Below are 25,963 nucleotides of genomic sequence, written 5' to 3'. Positions count from 1 at the left end.
GTCTTTAATTGTGTAATTAAGTAAATTATATTTCAGAAGATGCTGTTAGTAGTTATAGATTTATCTTCAGGTCACACATCTTAACATTCGCTTAAACCTTTTATATATGTAATTATTTTATATATGTAAATTTTGTTTCTCGGGATCAAGCTACTTGAGGAATGATAAAGTGGCCTGTCCAAACTCAGCCAGTTAAGTAAGTGACATCTTTAGGACTTAAGTCCAGGTTTTCTGATTCTAGTGCTGGGTTTTTAAGAACTTTTATTGAGATACAATTGACATACAATAAACTGCATATATTTAAAGTGTACAATTTGATTATTTTTTTTCTTATCAGTAGTGTACATATGGCAATCCCAGTCTCCCAATTTATTCCCCCCCAACCCCCCATACATGTTTTTAATTCTCTGATTTGTTATGGTAGGGACTGCTTATACTTCCATTGTATACTCCCCACCCTCTGCTTTTTGTTATACATAATGTAAATAACCATCACTCTCACTGGTTTGTGAGTTTCCTGAAGGTAGGGGTCGTGCCTTACTCTAATGCCATGTACAAATTCACGAAATATATACTGAGTGCCCTACTAGTAAGTAGTTAAATATGAATTGAAATTTTTTTTTTTTTTCAGTGTATCCGAAGTGTATACACCAATAAGATCATAAGCAGTGATCGAGATCTCTTGGCAGTGGTGTTCTATGGTACCAAGAAGGACAAAAATTCAGTGAATTTCAAGAATATTTACGTCTTACAGGAATTGGATAATCCAGGTCAGTAATATTCTAAGATCAGCTTTTCCCTTACATGAGAAGGTCTCAGCTATGCACAAAGAGGGATGTGGAGAAGGAGGTGGATGACATCTTGACTTGGGAGTATGCTTTCCTGCACAAGGGGTTTCTTACTGGGATGTGGTCTTTTGTTATATGGGTTAAACAGCTCTGGGTGAGAAAGAGACCCTAGGCCCTTCTGTTAGTCTTTTAAAAGTGTCCACTGACGCTGTTCTGACTTTTCTGCCCATTTGACTCCCTGTCTCTGACCAGGTGCTAAACGAGTGCTAGAGCTTGACAAGTTTAAGGGGCAGGAGGGGAAGAAATGTTTCCAAGACCAAATTGGCCATGGATGTGACTACTCACTAAGTGAAGTGCTGTGGGTCTGTGCCAACCTCTTTAGCGATGTCCAGTTCAAGATGAGCCATAAGAGGATCATGCTTTTCACCAATGAAGATGACCCCCACGGCGATGACAGCGCCAAAGCCAGCCGGGCCAGGACCAAAGCCGGGGATCTCCGCGACACAGGTCGGCATTCCCCTGTTACGTTATTTTATTTTATTTGGCCGCACTGTGTGGCTTGTGGGATCCAAGTTCCCTGACCAGGGATTGAACCCACACCCTTATGCAGTGGAAGCGCTGAATCTTAACCAGTGGACCACCGGGGAGGTTCCCCTCTGTTCTTTTAAGTTGGCACTTAATTGCATTGCTTCTTTCTAGCTGATGTCAAATATTCGCTTTTCACCCTTCTGAATAAAATGAAAGAATAAAATGAAGCTGGGGGAGACCCCTATGTAACATTCCCGGGGAAAGTGGCCAGGCCATTAGCTATCTGAAGGGCTCTACCAGAGCGAGCTTTTCTTGACTTTTAATACCACCACAAATGGTGGTTGTCTGAATAAGTTGTTTGAAATCATTAGAGCAGCTCATCCCCTTAACCACTTTCTCTAAGTCCTGAAAATGCTTATAATCAACCTAGTTCTTTGGGAGCTTTTAACAGCGTATTCAAACTCAACTGAAAAAAATTCTCCCTTGCTGGAAATAGTTTGTTTCCCCTCATTTTTGTCTGTCCTTGCCCAGGTATCTTCCTTGACTTGATGCACCTAAAGAAACGTGGGGGCTTTGACATATCCTTGTTCTACAGAGATATTATCAGCATAGTAGAGGATGAGGATATAGGGGTTCACTTTGAGGAGTCAAGCAAGCTCGAAGACCTGCTGAGGAAAGTTCGCGCCAAGGAGACCAGGAAGCGTGTGCTCTACAGGTGGGCACTAAGTCTGGGTCGGCTGCCCACAAGGCCCCTAACTGATCATAAGCGGTGCATGGCTTTGACCTCCTGGCTCCTTAACTCTGGGCTGTACCACTTCCTCACGGTGTTCCTCTAAAAACCTTGCTTTATTTAAGGATAGCACAAGCTATTTGCTTCTCTTTCTCTAGAAAGAGCTGGTATGCGGTTTTTCCAAAATAACACAGCTCTCCACTCCTTTGGGGTAAACAGTTGTGGCCTAACGGTATCCTCACTTGCACTCACTAGGACGTTGTCTGTTTTCTTCTCCCCTGTAAATTGGGGGTAACGATAGTACCTGGTGTAGAGCAAAAGCTCAATAAGTGCTAGTTTTTATCATGGTTAAAATTGTATTGTTCTAATTTCTTATTAACTTGAGACCAACAAGAACCAGATGGTTGGGTTATCTTCTTTTAGAGACCTTTGACATTAGAATCCTAAGGCTTCCTCAATATTTCTTCCTGAAGAGCATCAGACTTTCATTTTAGACTCGTTTCCTCGGTATAGAGGAATAAGACCATTGGTAGTTTTTGAGCTGTTTTCAAGAGATTACTGACAATTCTACTAGAAAACCTATGAAATTAAATACTTGAAGGAAACCACGAAGCAGCTCATTGCTGCAGTTGTAGTTTTGTCATTGTTCTGCGTTCCTCACCAGGAACTGTTTCTCTTTCCTCAATCACCCTGTCACCTTTCCCCCTTCCTGAAATAGTGGAATGTTGTTACTACTACAATTTGGAAATCTACCCATATTGGTGGGAGTGGCATGGAGGATAAAACAGTGGTTAAAAGTAGGTTCTGGAGCCAGATTGGCTTGGATTCTAGTTCTGGCCCCTCTGCTGTGTAACCTGGGATAAATCGTGTAACTTCTCTGAGCCTCAGTAAAATGGGAGCAAAAATGATCCCTCTTTATAGGGCTGCTGTGATGATTAAATGGAATAACATAGTAATTATAAATGTTAGCTATTATTATCTTGTGAAAGTTGTTATAGGATACTCGGTTTGAATAATAATAAATTGGAGCTGTTTGAGAATTAATTGCCTAAGGCTTAGAAAATTACTGCACTTATTCTTGCTATAATAACATCATAGAATTATTCTGTTGCATGATTATTGTGTGCCAGGCACTGTCCTAAGTTCTTTGTTACCTCATTTAATTTATAAAGACAACCCTTTGAGGTGGGCTGAAACCTACCCGTTAGTAACATTTATTAACCTTAAATCATTTCAGATGAAGTTAAACATATTAAGCAGCTTATTTTGTGCTGTGGGCTTCCACATTTTCCTTGCCAAGGTGTGATATAAACCACATGATGTTATACTGTAACTCTATCTTAACTTAGAGTTATGAATTTTCAAGGTCGGAAGATACCTTAGTTTATAAGTGTAAACATTTAATATGGGGTAGGGGGACTAATCGATTTGCTATTTTGGTTCAGAAATAGAACCAAGGTCACTTGAAGCCTGAGGCCAGAGTAGACCACATTGACCAGTGCTTTTTCTCAGGATACTAAAATTTAGAGGACACAACAATTTTAAAAAATTACTTTTGCAGATTGTGCAGTTTTTACATTGGTTACATTTATCGTCAGCTCTCCTTCAGCAGCCTTTAGACAACTGGGCTTAACACCTAGTAAGCCATAATCATTTAAAGTAGGAAGCCAGGGACTTCCCTGGTGGTGCAGTGGTTAAGAATCCGCCTATCAATTCAGGAGACACAGATTTGATCCCTGGTCCATGAAGATCCCACATACTGCGGAGCAACCAATCCCGTGCGCCACAACTACTGAGCGTGCACTCTAGAGCCCGTGAGCCACAACTACTGAGCCCGAGTGCCTGGAGCCCGTGCTCCCCAACAAGAGAACCCACTGCAGTGAGAAGCCTGTGCACCGCAAAGAAGAGTAGCCCCAGCTCACTACAACTAGAGAGAAAGCCTACAACAGAGACCCAACACAGCCAAAAAAAATTAATTAATTAAAAAAAAATGTAGGCAGCCATCAAATGGGTGGTGTTATCACTAATGCCCATTGGTTACTAACCTCATCTCAGGGGCATGTCATATGTTACCAAATTGTTCCATACATACTTGGTGCTTGCTCCAGGAACCTAAAATTTCTAGTCAGGGCTCTGTCCCAAACCAGTGTTCTTTCTACTTTGTGAACCAATGTACCTTTGAACTAGCTATAACTTGTTTAAACTTGTTCTCTTCTTTAAAGTAAATACTTACTGCTAAACTTTCTACAACCGTGAAGATTGGGTTATTAATTTAAGACTTTTCTTCTCTTGGGATAAAGGTGTTTTAAAGCTATAAACTTCCCTCTGAGCACTGATTTACCTGCATCCTATACCTTTTGATATGTTGTATTTTCACTTTCATTCAGTTCAAAATCATTTTATATTTCCCTTGTGATTTCTTCTTTGACCTCTTGGATTATTTACTTTCCAAATATTTGAGGTTTTCCCAGATTCCTCTCTGCTGTGGACCTCTAACTTAGTTCCATTTTGGTTAAAGAACATATTTTGTATGATTTCAGTTTTTTTAGGTGTATTTAGACTTGTTCTGTGGTTCAGTATATGGTCTATCGTAGAGAATGTGTAGCACAGGTTATTTTTCTGTTCTGCTGTGGTTTTTTTTGCCACTCCATGCGGCTTATGGGATTTTAGTTCCCTGAACAAGAATCGAACCCTGGCCCTTGGCATTGAGAGCAACAGGGTCCTAACCACTGGATTGCCAGGGAACTCCCTGTTCTGCTTTTTTTCCCACTGTGTCATATTGTAAATATTTTTGCACATATTCTTTATTATGGAACACATTTTCAAGAGGTCCTTTTGCTGCTTAAGATGTTGATATAAATATTCTGCAGCAGTATGTGATAATGGAAAAGTACCTGAGCTTTGAGTCAGACGTACCTGAATTTGAATACCAGTTTTCATTAGTTATATGTCTCTGGGCAAGTTAGAGAACATCTCTGAGCCTCAGTGTTTTCATCTATAAAAGTGACAATAATAAGGTTATTGGGTAGCAAGTAACAGAAACTGACTCTTGACTAATTTCAGCATATTGAAACAAAATCCTGAACAGGATGGGTAGTATAGGAACCAGTGTGGCACCAGGAATCTAGAAAACAAGAATTATTGACAGTGTCCTTGGGGTACCACTGTCAGTAAGCATCCCCTCCAACCGTGTCCTTCCTTGGTCACTGCTTAAGAGCCAGACTCACAGGAGGGTAAGTCTAATGGCTTGAGTGTGGGCCAGATGTGCCCATCTCTTGGTCAGGGTAGGGCATAGCACCTTGATGAACATTTTCCTAAAACTGCAGTGGGGAAAGAAGGGTGGTTCCCAAAGAAAAATTGGGGTTTCATTGTTAAAGTAAAAGGAAAGGTATACTAGACAAGCAGAAATAGCAGATAATATAGTACTTACAGGGTTATTATGATGAGTAAATGAGAGAATAACTGTAAAGTGATTTGATAAATTGCTAGGCTCAATTTTTAAAAAATCATTATTTTTATTACAGTACATTAAAAAAAAATTATTTATTTATTTATTTATTGGCGGTGTTGGGTCTTTGTTGCTGCACACTGGCTTTTTCTAGTTGTGGCGAGCCGGGGCTACTCTTCATTGTGGTGCTTGGGCTTCTCACTGTGGTGGCTTCTCTTGTTGTGGAGGCACAGGCTCTAAGTGCTCAGGCTTCAGTAGTTGTGGTGCATGGGCTCAATAGTTGTGGCACACAGGCATAGTTGCTCTGTGGCATGTGGGATGTTCCCAGACCAAGGATCAAACCCATGTCCCCTACATTGGCAGATGGATTCTTAACCACTGCGCCACCAGGGAAGTCCCTACAGTACATTCTTTATCAGTATTTTAAGGAGTTAACAACATATTCTTTTAAAAAAAATTTTTTTTAAATTTATTTTTATTTTTGGCTGCATCAGGTCTTAGTTGAGGTATGTGGATCTTCACTGAGGCACGTGGGATCTTTCATTGTGGCACGTGGGCAAAAGAGTTAACGATGTATTCCAAGACTAATTTTTGTGTGATATAGACCCTGAGATGTATTATAACAAACTCCATTGTATTATTAAAATGCTTTATATTTGTATTCGAAGAGCTTATATTATTGGAGAGAATAAGACAAGTTAGGGCTTGGGTGCTATGAAGGAATTTTAGATAGGAAAGTGTAATCTTTCAGTCCAAATTTTTAAATTTTTCTCTCCTTCAGGTTGAGGCTTAAGCTCAGCAAGGACATAGCGCTCACTGTTGGCATTTATAATATGGTCCAGAAGGCTCTCAGACCTTCTCCAGTGAGGCTTTATCGCGAAACAAACGAACCAGTGAAAACCAAGACCCGGACATTTAATGTCAACACAGGCAGTTTGCTTTTGCCTAGCGACACCAAGAGGTCCCAGGTAGGTCTGCCTTCTTACTGAATTTTGTCCTGTTGAAGGGTTAACAGGGAGGGGAGATATGATCAGCCTACCCGGTTAAATAACTTTCATGTGCACATCTTTCTAGCCAAGCTGTTGTCATTACCCTTTGGAATATGGCATCTAGATCAGTAATACCTTGGGAGCTAGAAAGTTAGAGCCAGTATTTGGAAGAGATGTCAGTGAAAACTTCAGCCCTCAGTCACTCAGCACATGCTGTTCTGAGTCTTAACAGTCTGATTCCTTGCTCAGTACAGTGGCAGAAAGTGTTTTATAGTTAACCAGGCATATGAGCTAGGGAAAGTGTGTTAGGTGTGAAGTGCACTCTTTTTTTAGGGAGAGATTTTTTTTTTTCTCCCCAAACTAATCACAGTTTTTCTTGTGCTTTGAAATGATACACACATGGCCTTTCTTAATCTGAAAGACAGACTGAGAATGCGAAACATTTTCTCTCCTCATCCTCTCACCTTGGTTCAGTCTGTAGAAGGATTTTTTTTTTTTAATTGAAGTACAGTTGATTTACAATGTGTTAATTTCTGCTATACAGCAAAGTGATTCAGTTATATATATATATATATATATATTTTTTTTTTAATATTCTTTTCCATATGGTTTATCTCAGGACATTGAATGTAGTTCCCTGTAGAAGGATTTGGCATCTAAAATTAAAATCAAATGACTCATCCTTCCTTTTTAATTATGCAAAATGTGGGAGAGTGATTTTGCCTAAGTTCAGGACCTAGAAGGATCAACTAAATGACTAAAATTAAATATTATTTTGGTTCAACCTTTGAGACGTTGTTTGGAGCACAAATTCCAGGCCAGAGTGTCTTGCCCTACTTTTCAAAAGGAGGAGACGACAAAGAAATTTCTCCTTCCATTTTGGAAGTAACTAGTTTTCCATGTTGGTTTATTCATAGGCAGTAGCTCTTCTGGTTACTGAGTTTCTTTCTTAATTGTGCCTACAAAAAATCTTAAGGGCTCTGTTTTTGTTTATAAAACTCAAATTTTACCTCACTAAGTTCTGTTACTAATCTCATATTTAGGATCAAAATGCAAATGTTAAAGTTTGGAAGTAGTGTGTGTGTGTGTCTGCCTCCCACACTAAGACATAGCACAATACCTAACATAGGGCCTCTCAATAAGCAGGTAAGGTCTGAGCATCTTTTGTGTGTCAGGGATGATGCTGAGGGTTTAGTACACGTTAAATGAGGTAAAGGATAATGCTTGAAGAGCATGGCCTTTAGCACCAGACAGGTGTGCTATAGTTCAAAGCCCAATTCCGTCGTATAACCTGGAGCAAGTTACTAACTATTGAGCCTTAGTTCACTCACCTGTAAAACAGTTTTTAACATTTACCACCTAGGATTGTTACAGATGATAAGCTGGCAGGTAAAACTAAAGTGCCTGGTTGGCACTCAATAAATGTCAATTCCCGATGATAGGAGGAAGATACCTCTGGTGAGCCCTCTTCCTGCTCCTTAGAAGAAAGCTGATTTTAACTTGCTAGTGTCATATGGCGACCGTTTTGCATCTCTGTGTAGCCTCGTGCTATGTGGCCCTCATTGTTCCCCTTCTGTAGACCTATGGGAGTCGTCAGATTGTATTAGAGAAAGAGGAGACGGAAGAGCTTAGACGGTTCGATGAACCAGGTCTGATTCTCATCGGTTTCAAGCCCCTGATAATGCTGAAGAAGCACCATTACCTGAGGCCCTCCCTGTTCGTGTACCCCGAGGAGTCCCTGATAAATGGTAAGGGGCGTAGACCAAGGATAAACGAATAAGTAATGCAGAAGGCAATTTACTGAGCAGCATTTCCTGAATGGCTGCTGCTGGAAACTGTATAGGGTGTGTTAATGGGTATTTTGAAAGTGTTTCATGCTCAAATAAATTTTGGAGACGTGGGACTAAACAGAGTTAAAGAGGTTTCTTTAGGAAATATAATACACTGACATACATTGTGAATATCCAGGAGGGGGTACGGAATTAGCATATTTGAAACTCAATTGCTATGAAATTCTTTCTTTAAGGCATCAGATAGAGAGTTTGGGAAGAACAAAAAACAAACCTGGCTTCTTCCCTAGTGTTGCAATTGAAGATGATATGAACTTGGCCATTGAGGTTATTTGTGCTATCCAGACCTATATTCCTCTGTGCTATAGCTAATGAACCCCCCATATCTGACCTGGCTGGTTTTCATTAACAGCTAGGGCTTATGTCATTAGCCTAATGATAGTAAAAGTGAACTGACATTAATAATTCACACTTCTCAATGGAGTATTTGAGATGCCTAATCTCTTATTCCTTTCTTTTCTCTTCTATCACCCCTGACCTATTAAACTGTCATAAGCCCCTTTAGGAAAATGGAAGAGAAACTGTAGGCTTATAATATGGGCTAAGAGGGAAGAAAGGAGGAGACACCTTCAGGATATAGACCCTCGGGACGTTTGTTTTCCAGGGAGCTCAACCCTGTTCAGTGCTCTACTCACCAAGTGTCTGGAGAAGGAGGTCATGGCAGTGTGCAGATACACACCCCGCCAGAACATCCCCCCTTGTTTTGTGGCCTTGATACCACAGGAAGAGGAGCTTGATGACCAGAAAATTCAGGTGACTCCCCCAGGTATGTGGAAGAGATAATTTCAGTGCTTCTGAACCTTGCTTAGGCTTTGGAATCACTCACGGAATACCAACTCACACCTGCTGAACCAGAGTCTCCAGAAGAGGGGCCTGGGAAATGTATATTTATAAGATTGCACAGGTGAATTTGATGAACAGCCAGGTAAGGCTGTCAAATATGGTTGTTCAGTGCACAGCATGTGCAACTGTACAAGGCACCTCTGCAGCCAGGGTTGAGAATTGACATCATAGGGGCTGTTTGCAGGTTACTGACATAAGTTCATGGGGTCTCACTGCTGACACATTCTTTACTAAAAATCATTTGCTACCCTTGTAGTGTTTAATGGTTGGTTTATCTCCTGTGTACACCAAGGCAGTGAGGTATAGTGGAATGACTGTGGGTTTTGAAGTCAGACTTGACTTTATCTTATACTTATGTGTCTGAAAGCTCATTTTCTTTTGTTGTAGGCGCTTCTCTGCCACCTGTTAGCTGGCCAACTTGGGCAAATAGTATAACTTTCTGTTTATGTTCCTTATCTGCAAAGATGAGAATTCTGGAACACCTTTCTCTCAAGGTCACTTCACATTTGAAATAAGCTAATAAACAGATAAGTCCCTAGCTCAGAGCAGCCAACAGATGGCAGTCATCCTTCTTCTTTAGCCATGCCATGAAAAATTATAAAGTCAGTCTTTGAATGTGTTATATTTCTAACCCTAGTCATCTAAATGCTCAGGAACAGCTTTTATGTCAGTTCTTAAAAGCTGTTGTCTCTTAGCTCTGTGCTGATGAGGCAGAGGCTCTCCAAGCCCCATTTCTCCTTTGCCAGCTGCCTCTCGGTGAGGCTCTGTCAGTAGTGGGCGCTAGAGGGAGACATTAGGGCCAGCAAGAGCTAAGAGACTTTCTCTTGCTCAGTGTCCTTGGTGTTGCCAGCAAGGGCTCTTCACCTGGCAGCAGCAGTGGGTTCCGGTCTCTAGATTTTTCAGTTTTTCCAGAACCCGTCAGTAGCTGGAACAGGATTAGCCTGATAACCCTTTCCGCTTCCCTTTTAGCATGTGGTGGGGGCTGGGGAGCAAAGGGGAGAGGTTGAAGCTCGGAGGAGGGGTTGATAGAGCTGGGACATAGCCCTCCAGGGAGGGGCACCGTCCACCTGGCTCTGGGTATAGAGAAAAAGCTGGAAGCTGCCTGGGCGACACTGACAGGAACAGGAGGTACCCGAGAAGGAGCACTCCTGCTTTCAGATCTCCCTCTGGAGACTCCAAAGGGAGTCTGCTCGGCAGGTGCTCACAGGGATCAGCTGGTAAAGGAGACACAGGGTTTGCAGGGTCCCATCCCCAGCAGCAGAGCCCACGGAAGGGTGAGTTGGAGCTGAGAGAAAGACGACAACTCGGCGACTGAAACCTTTTGTTGAGTCAGATCTCCGAAAACGTATCTTTCTTCTTCAGGCTTCCAGCTCCTCTTCTTGCCCTATGCTGATGACAAACGGAAGGTGCCCTTTACTGAAAAAGTCATGGCAAACCCAGAGCAGGTAGACAAGATGAAGGCTATTGTTCAGAAGCTCCGCCTCAGGTACAGGTGAGTGATGGGCCACGCGCAGGCTTTCTTCTGGAACTGCCTCTTGAGTGGAAGGTCTTACTGGAGATCCGAGTTAAACAGACCAAGAGAATCTGATTTTATTCTTTTCCGTTAACTGATAGATTATTACTCTTTGGAAGCTATACAGAGAGTGGCAGGTGTTACATTGAAGACTCTGGAATTGTGCTAAGTGTTTATGGCTGGTTGACCTGTGTGTTGTGCTAAGAAAGCCAGGTTAGTTAGTTGAACGAGCTCCACAAAGCAGCAGTAAGGAGAAGATTCTTAGTTGGCCTTCTCCTTGATTGTCTGTTGTCACACAGTGAGTAAAAAGTAAGTCAATCCAATGTAAGTTGTTACAGGGTTAAAAGAAGGATTATATAATCCGTTACTCCCCTTCACATGCACGTGGAGCATCTCCCAGAACCTGCATTAGGTGATACCAAACATAATTTTTTTTCACATTCCATCTTTTGTCTCTGGGCTGCTTCCCTATCTCTGCCTACCTCTGGGCAAAGTGACCTTCCTCGTCCAAAGGAAACCTCCTGGTATAGTCGTTTATTGGACAAATGGAAGTGTTGTTAAGATTCTGCCGTGTGCCAGGCACTGTTCTAGATACAGTTCCAACAGTATCTCATTTATTCTTCATAAGAACCTGAAAGCTTTGCTGCCCGTTTTACAGATGAAGAAACTGAGGCTTAGAGGAGTGAGGCAGCTTGCCCAGACTCACCCAGCTAGAAGGAACCGGAGCCAGGATTCAGTCTAGGACTGTATCCCTCTAGATTCTTTCTCTTTTTACTCTCACATTGCTGTCAAGTATGGGGAGAGAGAGTACTCAGGTTCATTATCTCCCCGCCTGCTACCATCCCTCCGTCATCTTTTTTTTTTTGAGAACTTTTATTGAGATACAGTTAACATACAATAAACTGCATATATTTAGAATGTACAATTTGGTATCCCAATCTCCCAATTCATTCCCCCTCAACCCTTCCTGCTTTCCCCACTTGGTGTCCATATGTTTGTTCTCTACATCTGTGTCTCTCTTTCTGCCTTGCAGACCGGTTGATCTGTACCATTTCTCTATAGTCCACATATATGTGTTAATATACGATATTTGTTTTTCTCTTTCTGACTCACTTCACTCTGTATGACAGTCTCTACAAATGTCCCAGTTTCGTTGCTTCTTACAGCTGAGTAATATTTCATTATATATATGTACCACATCTTTTTTATCCATTCATCTGTTGATGGACATTTAGGTTGCTTCCATGTCCTGGCTATTGTAAATAGTGCTGCAATGACCTCCATCATCTTTTCTCTGTGCGTCCCTCCTCTGGCCCTGCCTGCTCTATTTCTGTCTCTGTCACAGCTTCTAGTGGCAGACAGGTGGGCAGGCGTTGTTTCACTTCTGAATTCACATTTAGATCTCTAGCATCAGACACTAAATTGAAAATTGGAAAGAGAGGAGTTGATTCAAGAGATAAGATTCCCAACTGTTTTGCCTGGGCTGTATTTCTCAGCTGACCTTGGGCTTGTGCTGTCTCAGTTGGGTTTTTAGCTTTATTATTTTATTTTTAAAAGATTTAAGTTTTTATTTTTTAATTTATTCATGCGACTGTTAATGTTTTAACAGAAGTGACAGCTTTGAGAACCCGGTGTTGCAGCAGCACTTCAAGAACATGGAGGCCTTGGCTTTGGATTTGATGGAGCCCGAACAAGCAGTGGATCTGACGTGTAAGGAGGCCCATAGTATGGGTGCATCTCCCAGCACCCTCTAAGTACCTAACCTTGTTGTCCAGAGCATCTGTGCTTGAGAGATTTCCTAGACCAGCTTAGATTGCCTGGAAACCCATTTGGCTGGTTCTACAGTAAGAGGAGGAGAAAGTGCCAGGCTTCTGAGACCCACCTCTGAAGTAGGCCACCCATGACTGCATGCTGGTAAAAGTTAAAAACAATCTGCAGCATCTATTGAGTGCTTACTGTGTGCCAGGCAATGTTGTCCTGCATTTTGACTCATTTATTCTGCGTGACTATGAGGTAGGTTACTGTCCTTAGTTTGCAGAGGAGGGAGTGATTTGCCCAAGGCATTAAGTAGTAAGTGGTGGATCTAGGTGTGGAATCCAGTGAGTCTGGCCCAGAGCTCTGAACCGCTGTGCTTACTTTACTGCTGCTCCGTCAGACAGCATGCTCTGCCCGGAGAAAATGCACCTCATTACCCAGCATGGAGGAGCTTTGCCTGGCCTCCTAGGCCGAGGTGCTCTGAGCTCCCAGCTGGTTCCTGGATTGTGATTCTCTCATGTATTTCATTAAAGGATGTATGACATTTAGTGATATAAGTAAATACCTACTGGAAGACAGATCGGATTTAATGAAGACTCTTGACAGAGGTTGAAAAGATCAGAACAGCTAGTTTGGCCTGCTTAGCTTCCAAGTTATTAATGATCTCTTTCATACTAGACAAAAAGGTGCCAGCATTGAGAGGATAAGAGTTACTGCACCTGTGTCATGGTGGTGACTGTCAGCTGGGCCTGGCAGTAGAGGAACCCTTGAGTGAGGCAGCCTGTCTCTTCCTTTATGGCCTTTAGGCAGATCAGGAAGTAAATCACCTAGTCCCTAGCAAGATGGCGAAGGACACAGACTTTGGAAACAACCTATGTAGGTAGATTTGAATCCCAGCTCTGGCACTTACTAAACTGCGTAGCCTTGGAATGATACTTAATCTTCCTGAAGCTCGGTTTCCTTATTGGTAAAATGGGGATGATGAACTGTTTTTACAAGGTGTTAACAAAGTTTAGGCCCCGACACTCAGGAAGGTGCTCAGGACACAGTTGTTCTCCTTTGTTTCACAGCCGTGTGCTCTCCCTTCTCTCCAGGGCCTCAGCCTCTTGCGCTCTCTCTTCTGGCCCTATACTTTTTGGGGAAAGTCTTGTTTTCTTTTTCTGCTTCTATTTTTCAAAAACAATTTTGTCTGCTATAGTGTTTCCTATAAGTTAAATGTCTCAGGTTCCTTTCTTCAGCCCTTTCTTCTCTCCTTTCTGTTGGTAATGTTATCCACTCCCACAGCCTCAAGTGCGACCTCCTGTCCTCAACGCCCAAACCTGTATCTCTGGCCCTGTCCTTTCCTCTAGGCTCTGGCTGAAGCTTCCAGCTGCCCAGTTGACATCTTCTGAAGGCCCTGGATATCTTACTGCTCAAACATCTGACCCCTTTAACTCTTTGTTCTTTCACATCCCTCTCTCACTTTTTTTTTTTTTCCTTTTTGGCTGCACTGTGTGGCATGTGAGATCCTTGTCCCCTGACCAGGGATCGAACCCAGGCCCCCTGCATTGGGAGCGTGGAGTCCTAGCCACTGGACCACCAGGGAAGTCCCTTGACTTTCTTTTAGTAAATAACTTTTCGAAGACTTGAAATTGTTCTTTCACTTTCTTCTTTTGGCTTTGTGACACCATACTGTCTTGGTTTTTCTCCTCTGTGTCTGGAGACACAGAGGAGAAAAACTTCTTTGCTGCACCTGGTTCCCTTTTCTCTCCTCAAACATGGGAGTGTGCTGGGTGACCCTGGGCCTCATCTTTCTCTGTCCTCTCACTTCTCCCTCTGTGGCCTCATCAGGCTACATCAGTGGTTCTAAGTGTGGTCCCTGGACCAGCAGCACTGGCATCTCCTGGGAACTTGCCAGAAATGCAGATTTTGAGCCCCACCCCAAGCTGACTGACTCTGAAACTTAGGTGGGGGCCCAACAACATGATTTTTATTGTATTTTATTTTATTTTGTTTTCTTTTATGTGGCCACACTGTATGGCATGTGGGATCTTAGTTCCCCGACCAGGGATCGAACCTGTGCCCCCTGCATTGGAAGCGTGGAGTCTTAACCACTGGACCACCAGGGAAGTCCCCAGCAATGTGTGTTTTAACAAGATGTCCCGGTGATTCCGAGACACGCCAGTGCCTCTAGCACAATGGTTCTCAACTTTGGCTATAGAGCAGAATCATCTGAGGGACTTTAAAAAATCTGGCTGTTGTGGCCTCACCCCAGGCCGAAATTAAATCAGAATATCTTGGGCATCAGCACTCTTTAAAAAGTCCCCAGGTTGAGAACCAAAGCTCTAGCAGAGATTCCTGTAACCTGGAACATGGGGCTTCTGACCCAGCGGGAGCGCAGTTTGACTGTGACATTGTGCTATCTTGTAGGTACATACACCACAGGGCAGGAGCTCGCCTCTGTGCTTTGCAGATGTGGTCACATGAGGAGATGAGATATTCATCTCATCACCCTTGCCCTTAATGTGACACAGCTCTCAGCAAAAACTCTACAAGCTATATGGTTAGAAGATAAGAAAGGAAATAAAAATACTGTCTTTCCCCCAGAGCTTCCTTTCCCTATTGCATTTGTCTGGGGGGTGTTGCTGCCACCCCAACCACTCCTCTCCTCCCCCCGTCCACCCCACAGCTCTTACTCCATCAGTAAGTCCTGCCAGTGCTATCGCTTCTCATGTTACAGTCTCATTGCCACCCTCCCACCTCCCCCACCCCCATTGCTTCGGCCGTCTGTCTCACCCTCCTTCGGTTCATTGTCCGCACAGCTGGCAGGCAGGGTGATCTAAAACGTTGCTCCCCTGCTCATGGACCCTTAAAGTGTCCCACTGCTCTTAGGATCAGGCCTAATTCTTGGGCAGGCAGTTGAGGCTTCCATGACCTGGCCAGGCTTGCCTTTCCAGCCTACTTGCTGGCCCTGCCCTCCTCACACCCTACCTGCAAGCTGTATGTTACTGGCTGTCTCTCATCCCTGTGCCTTCTGCTTAGACTAGTATCAGCTTCCCAGACTGTGCTGCACAGAGTCCTTCCTGACCCTCCTGTGTTCCAGTGTTCCCTGTATGGTCCCTTCCTTCATGGCATTGCCCAGCTCCATTGCATTGGTGTTTTTACCACCTCCTATCGAGCCTGGACTGTAAGCCCTGAGGGCACAGACTCTTGTTGGAATCTCCAGGATCTAGCCCTGTTCTCAACTCTGCCATTTCCTGGCTGTTTGACCTCAGGAAAGTCATTTAACCTCTCTGATTTCCACCTGTGTAAAATGGGGAGACAGGTTTACCTACCCCAGAGATTGTTAGGAGGATTAAATAAAAATAAGTTTAAAGCATTTAGGAAAATGCCTGGTTGTCGTAAGTGCTCATTAAGTGCAGTTGTTAGAAGCTACTTGGTAAATGTTAGCCTTTTAGTGAATGTTTTCATGACCTGGTCAGCTGCCTCATGGACCCTTCACCGACCTCCACATCTCAGCAATTAGGTATTTTCTACTCCAGGCCCCATAGAGTTGGAGCTGGACAGGAAGCCAGGGCTTGTGACTCACCAAGGCCACTCCTCTTGTGTTTTTATTTTTTAGTGCCCAAGGTTGAAGTAATGGATAAAAGACTGGGCCCCCTGGTGGATGAGTTTAAGGACCTTGTATACCCACCAGATTACAATCCTGAGAGAAAAGTTCCCAAGCGAAAACAAGGTAAGGAGCTGGATGTGGACGTTCAGTGGGTTTGTTGTTTCGTTTGTTTGTTTTTGTTTAATTTTGTTTGTTATTTTGGCGACGCAGGCGGCTTGCAGGATCTTAGTTCCCTGACCAGGGATTGAACCCGGGCTCTCAGCAGTGAATGCATGGAGTCTAAACCACTGGACTGCCAGGGAATTCTCAGTAGAGAATTCTTTATTTATTTATTTTATTTTTTATTTATTTTATTTTTTTTAAGAACTTTTGTTGAGATAGTTAACATGCAATAAACTGCATATATTTAGAGTGTACAATTTGGTATCCCAATCTCCGAATTCATTCCCCCCCAACCCTCCCCACTTTCCCCACTTGTTGTCCATGTTTGTTCTCTACATCTGTGTCTCTATTTCTGCCTTGCAAACCGGTTGATCTGTACCATTTTTCTATATTTCAGTGGAGAATTTTTTTAAAGTTGCCTTTGTGGTCTTATCACAGAGGATAATGTCCTTTCAGAAATTTCTATACAAACCTGCATATTTACAAACAACATATTTCAGCGCAAATGAAACAGTATTCACATTGTTTTCTAGTTTATTTTGTTACTCAACTGTATATGTTGGATAGGTATTTATATCTACACTCAGATATCTATCTAATTTAAAAAAAAATAAGGCTCCAGAGTACTTCATTGGATAGGTGTACACAGTGTATCCAACCAGGCAGTGGATTGATGGATATACTGCAGTGAACACAAAGCACCATTGCATACTTGTGTGAGCAGATACACAGGATGAATTCTTAGCAGTGGACTTCCTGGGTCAAGGTGTAGACATTTAAATTCTGATAAGAATTGCCAGTTTGCTTCTGAAAAAGTGATACAATTTATACCTTATCCAAGAAGGGATGGGTGTGTTTCCCTACACTCTCACCAATACTAGATTTTATATACTTTAAAATATATATATTCACAAAAAAAAAAATAGAGGGAAAATGTATCCTGTTTTGATTTGCAGTTCTCCAGTTATGAGAAAGATGTCGTTTTATTGTGTGTGTGGTTTTTTCCTGTAAACTCTCAGTTTGGGGCTTTAACCATTTTCATACTAACTAGACTGTCCTTTTTCTTACTGCTGGACCCAAAGTGTCTTTACCGTGACTCTTACATTTTTCAGGACAGCATGTCATGAATTCCTCAGCATTCAGGAATAGTTCTGGCTTAGGTTGTAATCCTTTTGGCTATCTTTAGTCAAGTAAAGCCAAATTGGGCCTTACTTGCTCCCCCAAGACCCATGAGGAAGAGGAGCTATGAGAGAGTAGGTTGGTGGTCATCGCACTTTCTCCCTTTTGCATCAGAAGTGACTCCTCCATTGTCCTGGGTGAACTGCTGCCATAGCTCTTCACACCTGTGAGCACGTGATTTATGTATTTTTCTCACTCAGCCTGCATGTTCTTATCACCCAGCATGGTGCCTTGGTACTGACAAGGTGCTCTGTAAATGCTTTTTGTTTTGGTTTATTTCCAGTTTTATTGATATATAGTTGACATACAGCATTGTATAAGTTTAAGATGTACAACATAATGATTACACATACATTGTGACATGATGACCACAGTAGGTTTAGTGAACATCCAGCATCTCATGTAGATACAACATTAAAGAAACAGGAAAAAAAAATTTTTTTTACTTGTAATGAGAACTCTTAGTATTTACTCTCTTAACAGCTTTCATATATAACATACAGCAGTGTTAATTATCTGTATCATGTTTTACATTACATCCCTGGTACTTAGTTATCTTATAACTGGAAGTTTGTACCTTTTGACTACTGTCATCTAATGCCTCCTCCTACCACCCCCTGCCTCTGCTAGTCACAAGTCTGATCTCTTTTTCTATGAGTTTGTTTGTTGGTTTGCTTTTTTTTGTATTGTTTTTTGTTTTATAAATTTATTTATTTATTGGCTGTGTTGGGTCTTCGTTGCTACACACGGGCTTTCTCTAGTTGCGGCAAGCAGGGGACACTCTTCGTTGTGGTGCTCAGGTTCCTCATTGCTGTGGCTTCTCTTCTTGCAGAACATGGACTCTAGGCACGTGGGCTTCAATAGTTGCGGCACATGGGCTCAATAGTTGTGGCTCACGGGCTCTAGAATGCAGGCTCAATTGTTGTGGCACACAGGCTTAGTTGCTCCGTGGCACATGGGATCTTCCTGGAGCAGGGCTTGAACCTGTGTCCCCTGCAATGGCAGGTGGATTCTTAATCACGGTGCCACCTAGGAAGTCCTGTTGGTTTGTTTTTGAAGTATAATGGACCTCCAATGCTATGTTAGTTTCTAGTACACAGAATAGTGATTCAGTATTGTATATTTCAAAATGATCACTACAATAAGTCTAGTTGTCATGTCACCATATAAAGATATTACATAATTATTTACTGTATTCCCCACAGTTTATATTTCATACAGGTGACATTTATTTTGTAACTGAAAAAGCTTATACCTCTTAATTTCCCTCACCTATTTCTCTCCTCGCCCCACCCTTTCTCCCCCCCTGGCAACCACCTGTTTGTTCTCTATATCTATGACTGTTTCTGTTTGGTTATGTTTTTTCATTTGTTTTGCTCTGTAGATTCCACATATAAGTGAAATCATATAGAATTTGTCATCCTCTGATTTTTTTCAGTTAGTAAAATACTCTCTAGGTCCATCCATGTTGTCGAAATGGCAGGAATTAATTCTTTTTTATGGTTAATATTCCATTGCCTATGTGTATACCACATTTGCTTTATCCATTCATCTATTTATGGGAACTTAGGTTGCATGCATATCTTGGCTGTTGTAAATAATGCTGCAATGAACATAGCGGTGCATATATCTTTTTAATTAGTGTTTTTGTATTTCTTCAAATAAATAACCAGACGTGGAATTGCTGGCTTGTATGGTAGTTCTGTTTTTAATTTTTGAGGAATCTCCATACTGTTTTCCATAGTGGCTGTACCAGTTTACATTCCCACCAACAGTGCACAAGAGTTGCCTTTTCTCCACTCTTGTTATTTGTTGTCTTTTTGATAATAGCCATTCTGACGGGTGAGGTGATGTCTCACTGTGGTTTTGATTTGCATTTCCCTGATGATTTGCATTTCCCTTGTTGATAGTTTCCTTTGCTGTGTGAAAGCTTTTTCGTTTGATATAGTCCCATTTGTTTATTTTTGCTTCTGTTTCCTTGCCTGAGGAAACACATCCAAAAAAATATTGCTAAGACCAGTGTCAGAGAGCGTACTGCCTATGTTTTTGTCTAGAAGTTTTATAGTTTCATGTCTTACATTTAAGTCTTTAATCCATTTTTAGATTTTTTAAAAATATATGGTGTGAGGAAGTACTCTAGTTTGATTCTTTTGCATGTAGCCGTCCAATTTTCCCAACACCATTTATTGAAGAGGCTGTCTTTTCTCCATTGTATAGTCTTGCTTTCTTTGTCATAGGTTTATTGCCCATATAAGTGTGGGTTCATTTCTGGGCCCTGTATCTGCTTCATTAATCTATGTGTCTGTTTTTGGGCCAGTGCCATACTGTTTTGATTACTGTAGCTTTGTAGTATAGTTTGAAATTGTAAATGCTTTTTGAATGAAGAAAGGAAGGAATGAATGACTTACCCGGAGTGATCAGCAGTTTTGGGTAAACTGATAGGACTCACGACTTTTAATTCCCTCCTAATGTGATACATTTTAAAATTTTGTGTTTAACTGAAGCTGCCTTATCAAGACACCTGTCTTCCCCATGGTGTTCTAGGTAGACATCACAGCCTTATGGAAGATGGTTAAGTGCAGTCCATATCACATGAGGGCCCCTGTGCAGTATAGCTGGGATCCCACTGGTAGCATTTCCAATCACTCCCACCTGATCTGTTTCCCCAGATGATGAAAGTTCTGGAATCAAAAAGCCCAAGGTGGAGTTATCTGAAGAGGAGCTGAAGGCCCACGTCAGCAAGGGCACGCTGAGTAAGCTCACTGTGCTCACACTGAAGGAAGCCTGCAGGGTGTATGGGCTGAAGAGCGGGATAAAGAAGCAGGAGCTGCTGGATGCACTCACCAAGCACTTCCAGAAGGCCTGACTGGAGACCACACAGCCAGTCACCCTTCCACAGTGTAGCCAGGCTGCCTGGTTTTGCTTCTATCAAGTTAAAACATGTTTCTCCTGAGCCAGGAAGAGTCTGCCTGACAGAAGCCTAGGACTGACTTAGTTTATGAGATTTTCTGTTGCCATGGATAGCATTGCTCTCTCACTTTGCTGTGCCTTACTCTGCTATCTGAATAAAGAGCCCTAACTTTGTACTATATATTGTTCCATAGTGTAAAAGAGAAAGATGTGTCTGCCTTGCTTCCAAAGATGCCACTGTCTGTTAGCTTAATTTTCTCTCCCACTGGGAATGCGTTTCATCACAACAGAAACAGATATCATTGAGGGTAGGGAAGAGTGTGGCAATTAAGGACACGAGAACCTACTTTAGGAATGGTAAGCCCTAGTAAGGTTTTATTGTTCCTGATCCTCTGTCCTCCAACTTGTGTTCCTTTAAATGTGTCATATTAAGATCTAAAAATCAGATTTCAGAAGTAATAAGGTAGCATTTCTAATTCTGGTACCACTGCTGCATGAGTAAATAGCAACCCCCCTCATGTATTTTCTTAATGTGACCTTCAAGTATATGAAGAAGAGATATACATTTTCTGTTGCCCTGAGAGTTTGGGTTGCAGTGTAAGTGAAATGAGTTATTCCTGTAATTTTTCAGGGGAGCTGTAGGAAGTTCAAGAAGATAAGGAGAGTTTTGATGGGAGAAGGAAAAATGGAGAGGTCCTAGTGTCAGGAAAAGGGGAAGAGGAGGGGAGTGTCGCGTGTTCTTCCTCTCCCCATTCCTCCTTTGACCTCCCTGCCCCTTTTCGGCTCTTTCTACAGCTATTACTTTTTTTTTTTCATAAATTTATTTTATTTATTTATTTTATTGGCTGTGTTCAGTCTTCGTTGCTGCACACAGGCTTTCTCTAGTTGAGGCGAGCGGGGGCTATTCTTCATTGTGATGCACGGGGCTTCTCATTGCAGTGGCCTCTCGTTGCAGAGCACAGGCTCTAGGTGCGTGGGCTTCAGTAGTTGCGGCACATGGGCTCAATAGTTGTGGCTCACGGGCTCTAGAGCACAGGCTCAATAGTTGTGGCGCACGGGCTTAGTTGCTCCGTGGCATGTGGTATCTTCCTGGGGCAGGGCTTGAACCTGTGTCCCCTGCATTGGCAGGCAGATTCTTACCCACTGCGCCACCTAGGAAGTCCTACAGCTATTACTTTTGAAGAATTACCCTGAGATAAGAAAGGAGAGCACCTGGAAAGGTTCTTATCTTCTGAGGATGGCTTGTACATCCTGTGTCTTTCAGGACTAGAATGAGCATCTCATGAGGTGAGTAATCTTCCAGATTACTCTTGGAAGAGATTTTTCAGTTTTGGATCCTTTGCTCTGTTTTTTATAAGTTTTTTTTTTTAATCTTTTTGTTTTTGTTTGGAAAGGAGATGGTATATTCTTGTTTAGATTTCTTTCTTTATCAGGGGGAGAGGGAAAATAATTCTCCAGTTAGAAGAGATGCCTTTGAGGATACAGGAAAATATTACAAAACCATTTAATATAGTAAGTGTTCATTCTTGTTGTTGAGAAATAAGACCATCGCCCTTAAATGAAGCATGCTTGGAAACTCTGGGTTCTAGAGAGGGTTACTAATACCACAAAGGTAGATTAGAATCAGGCTAGTCTCCAAAAGTAGGAGGGTAAGAATGAGTACCACCGATGAACCTTTTTTTTTTTTTTCTCTTTTTTTAGGAGTTTCTTTTTGTTGTGGCATTTGTGTGGTTTTTTATTGTTTATTTATTTATGGTTGTATTGGGTCTTCATTGCTGCACACAGGCTTTCTCTAGTTGCAGTGAGCAGGGGCTATTCTTTGTAGTGCTCAGGCTCCTCATTGCTGTGGCCGTGGCTTCTCTTGTTGTGGAGCATGGGCTCTAGTCCCGTAGACTTCAGTAGTTGCAGTGCATGGGCTCAGTAGTTATGGCTCACAGGCTCTAAAGCGCAGGCTCAATAGTTGTGGCGCATGGGCTTAGTTGCTCCGTGGCATGTGGGATCTTCCTGGAGCAGGGCTCGAACCCGTGTCCCCTGCATTGGCAGGCAGATTCTTAACCACTGCGCCACCAGGGAAGTCCCTGGGCCTTGGTTTTCAGCGCTGGATTTTTTGGCTACTGAGGAGGAAACCTAGTGAGTCCCAGGTTTTTCTGTGCACTCCTTCACAAACTTACCCAAGTCTAGGCTCCTTTTTCTCTGTTCTCCTATTTACAAAATGGAGAGAAGGAAAGAGTTCAAGGGCCAAACAAAACACTGGTAATGTGAATGATGTTAGAAAAATAACCACCCAGGTCTGTGTGATCTCTGTTTCTCTGTAAAGTAATGATGCTTGCCTTCTCTGCTCTTGAGCTCCCCAGGAAAGAAACATCATGTCCGAATATAATTTGGTTGGGCTTTTGTAAGCTAAGTCAGATTTAGTAAATTTGCATCTTGGCTCCATCACATACATACAAGTGACCGTAGACAATTTACCTGGCATTTTCAAGTTTCAGTTTCCTCATATTAATAATAAGAATAATAATGTGGAATAGTGAAAATAAATGAGAAAACATGTAAACAGGCACGGTGCTCAGTACACACTCTTATCCTTCTAACTTCTCCAGCTGCAAACACGCGTCGGTCCGCCAGGTGGTGGTGACGCGCAGCCGCTGGGCGGAAGAAACAGCTTGCGCATGCGCGCCGCAGACCTGGCGGCTGGGAGGTGCGAGGGGACGGGAAGGGCGGGGCAGGGCGGGGCGGGGCGGGGCGGGGCATCCGCATCCCAGCGGCAGGTGTCAGAGGCGTGGTCGGGCAGGTGGTGGGGCGGGGAGGGGCAGTGGGGGACAGCGGGAGAGCACAAATCGAAATCCGTTTGGCCAAAACTACCAAACAAGCGTACGTGCATATGTGTATGTGCCTCCTGGCCGAATGCAGAGGGAATATCTCCTGTAATGCTTTGTTTTAATGTCATGAAAAAATTAGAAGAAAAGCAAAGCAGGATCACGAAATCTGGGAGAGATTAGTCATCCACTTCCTCTCCCTCCCCCTCAAACAAAATTCCAACCTCAAATCCATTTTGGAGGGAAAGCACACACCTGTTGTACTCGACCAGGAGCTATAACTATCCAGCCTTCCTGATTTGAGCCCAAACTATCCCTGAGTGTGTAATATTCACTGTAACCGACTGCATCATATATGAAAGCCAGTCCTACGTGGGGTTTACTTCTGGGCACCGAGCAGCTGGGACCATCTCACCTGTGGGCCCTGCCAGCACTTCCCGTATCCTTCAACACAAGAGCAATTGCAATTTTGACATGGTCATATTTATTTATTTACTTCTTTTAAACTTATTTATTTATTTATTGGCTGCATTGAGTCTTCACTGCTGCACTTGGCCCCTCCCTGGTTGCGGGTGGGGGGAGTGGGGGGGGGTGGGGCCACCCCTCCTTGTTGTGCGCAAGCTTCTCACTGCTGTTGCCCCTCCTGCTGTGAAGCTCAGGCTCCAGGCGCAGACTCAGCGTCAGCGGCCGCAGAGAAGAGGGCTCAGCTGCTCCACGGCATGTGGGATCCTCCCCGACCAAGGCTCGAACCCATGACCCCCTCATTGGCAGGTGGACTCCCCACCACTGTGCCAACCAGGGAAGTCCTTAATCATGGTTTTTTAAATTTTCTTTATCTTATGTTTTGACATAAGCTGGGGGCCTTGCAGATGGAGAGAATGCTCCTCCCACGGCAAGCTAGTTACTAAACGTGATTAACAACTTGGGAGCATACCTCTCAAGCAAGCCAAGAACCTCCTTTACCTAGCACACACACCACCAAGCCAGTATTGCCCTTACCCTAAATTATCAGGGCAGGGTACCAGGCAACTCGAGACCACCCTTATAGCCCAAAGCCTACCAGAATTGTTCAAACCAGCCAATCCTAAGCTGTTTACTCTGCCCTGTCTTGCCTTTGCCACAGAAATCCTGGTAAAGGCTGTGGCCTAAGCTTTCCCCTTCCTCCTGCTTTTTCCGCCTGACCAAAACCTGGTGTTGCCCCTGTGGTCCTACATGGCACAGTGATACCCTTCTCTTGGGAAAAGTAAATAATAACTTTTTCTTTCAGTAGCACCAACTTCTCCATGTCATCACTGTCACCTCTGTAAATTAAAATCAAAGTGCAAATGAGACAGATTCATTTCCAACAGCTGGCAAAGTTGGTGCTTTTGGCTAGAGGCCTCAGGGCACTTTCCACAGGCTGTTTTAAAGTCTTTACAGAAACTTGGAAGTCACACATCATTCCGTAATACTTAGTCCTGCAGACCAGCTCTGAGTTGGTGTAGGCTGGTCTCAGATCATTCATACAGAAAGGCATGAATTGGGTGGGGAGTTGTGGGGGGGGGGTGTCACTGGGGGCCATTTTGGAGTCTGGTTGCCACAGGGTATTATGGAAAATATTGACTTCTTACTTAAAAATTTTTTTCCTTCAGAAAACAAGCAGTTATATCCCCCATCCCTCAAGCAGATATATTTGCTAAAGCCAGAGGCATATTCTTGACTTTTCAAAATGTAACTTAGCTGACAATGAGAAGAAGGACCCAGGGATACTAAGTGCTTAGAACAAGCACCTCTCCCTCCCTTCCTCATAACACCAGTTTGGGATTAAAGATAGATTTAAGAATACTATGAATGAATAATCCCTAACAAGACCATTACTGTAAACATAAAAATATTCCTTAATCATAGGTCCTCTTGAGAAAACAGTTTCAGGAAAATTATTCTAAAAACAGAAGTTCCTAAGTAGTGTTTGTTTTCCTAAGTAGTGTTTGTTTGAGTCAGAGGACCCTTTGAGGCCTAATCAATTCTCTCCAAAATACAATGTTTACACACAAAATTTTGCAACCCACTTCATAGGTGACTGAATGGAAATTACTAGATTTCCTTCTTGCTTGCATGTCTAGACTTTAGGAATTATTCGTTCTACACTTTTGGAGCATCAATGTTAAGGCACTGCTGCAGGTGCTAGAGCATCACAGTCACACAAATTCCTGCTCTCTAACGAGGGCAAGAATCAGAAAACAATCTCAGATATTAGCTAAGTTCAAGTTAAAAAACAGAATGTTATAGTGCTAGAGGTAAAGGAAACATGAGATGGGGTAGCTGGGAAAAGCCCTTAAAAAAGTGGTATTTGAATTAAGACTAGCATGAGGAGAAAGCCACTAGTGCAGTAAAGGAATACCAAGTAGAAAGAAATTGAGAAACAGGTTTGAAGTGTTCGAGAAACCAAACATGAAACACCGGGCAAAGAGAACATGGTGGAGGCAGACACAAGACAGGCAGCAGAGGCTGTTAGGAACACATAAAGAGTGTGGAATTTTTTTCAGGTGCTCACAAATCAGTGCCCTGCCCTTTGAAGGCGTACAGTGTAGCTGTGGGAACTGAGTAACATTCTAGATGGACCCTAGACATGAAGATCCCAGGAGCCCTGCCCCACCCCACTTCTTAGGGTTCTATTGGGTATGCTCTGGTTTCCATCTAAGTGGAGGTTGGATTGCTTTTTTTTTTTTTTCCTGACCATGCCACATGGCTTGTGAGATCCTAGTTCCCTGACCAGGGATTGAACCTGGGCCCTTGGCAGTGAAAGCTCAGAGTCCTAACCACTGAACTGCCAGGGAATTCCTGAGGTTAGATTACTTGATCTTCCTCCAACCCCAAATTA

General features: G+C 42.8%; 1 protein-coding gene across 4 annotated transcripts in view; it reads left to right on the top strand.

Annotated features, from left to right (window-relative positions):
* Positions 1-20,461, top strand: part of XRCC6 (X-ray repair cross complementing 6) — a 29,326-nt gene extending 8,865 nt beyond the window's left edge. For all 4 annotated transcript variants that reach the window (XM_057743067.1, XM_057743069.1, XM_057743068.1 and 1 more), the window contains 10 exons: positions 632-770; positions 1,041-1,295; positions 1,848-2,031; positions 6,276-6,462; positions 8,063-8,231; positions 8,938-9,099; positions 10,539-10,668; positions 12,299-12,399; positions 16,046-16,159; positions 20,047-20,461. In XM_057743067.1, the coding sequence (XP_057599050.1) occupies positions 632-770; positions 1,041-1,295; positions 1,848-2,031; positions 6,276-6,462; positions 8,063-8,231; positions 8,938-9,099; positions 10,539-10,668; positions 12,299-12,399; positions 16,046-16,159; positions 20,047-20,243 (1,638 nt within the window). In that variant the 3' untranslated portion in view covers positions 20,244-20,461. The remainder of the gene's footprint in view (positions 1-631; positions 771-1,040; positions 1,296-1,847; positions 2,032-6,275; positions 6,463-8,062; positions 8,232-8,937; positions 9,100-10,538; positions 10,669-12,298; positions 12,400-16,045; positions 16,160-20,046) is intronic.
* The last annotated feature ends 5,502 nt before the right edge of the window (positions 20,462-25,963 follow it).

This window comes from Hippopotamus amphibius, chromosome 7 (assembly GCF_030028045.1).
Source record: "Hippopotamus amphibius kiboko isolate mHipAmp2 chromosome 7, mHipAmp2.hap2, whole genome shotgun sequence".
Lineage (NCBI taxonomy): Eukaryota > Metazoa > Chordata > Mammalia > Artiodactyla > Hippopotamidae > Hippopotamus > Hippopotamus amphibius.
This window is presented reverse-complemented; position numbering and strand designations above follow the sequence as displayed.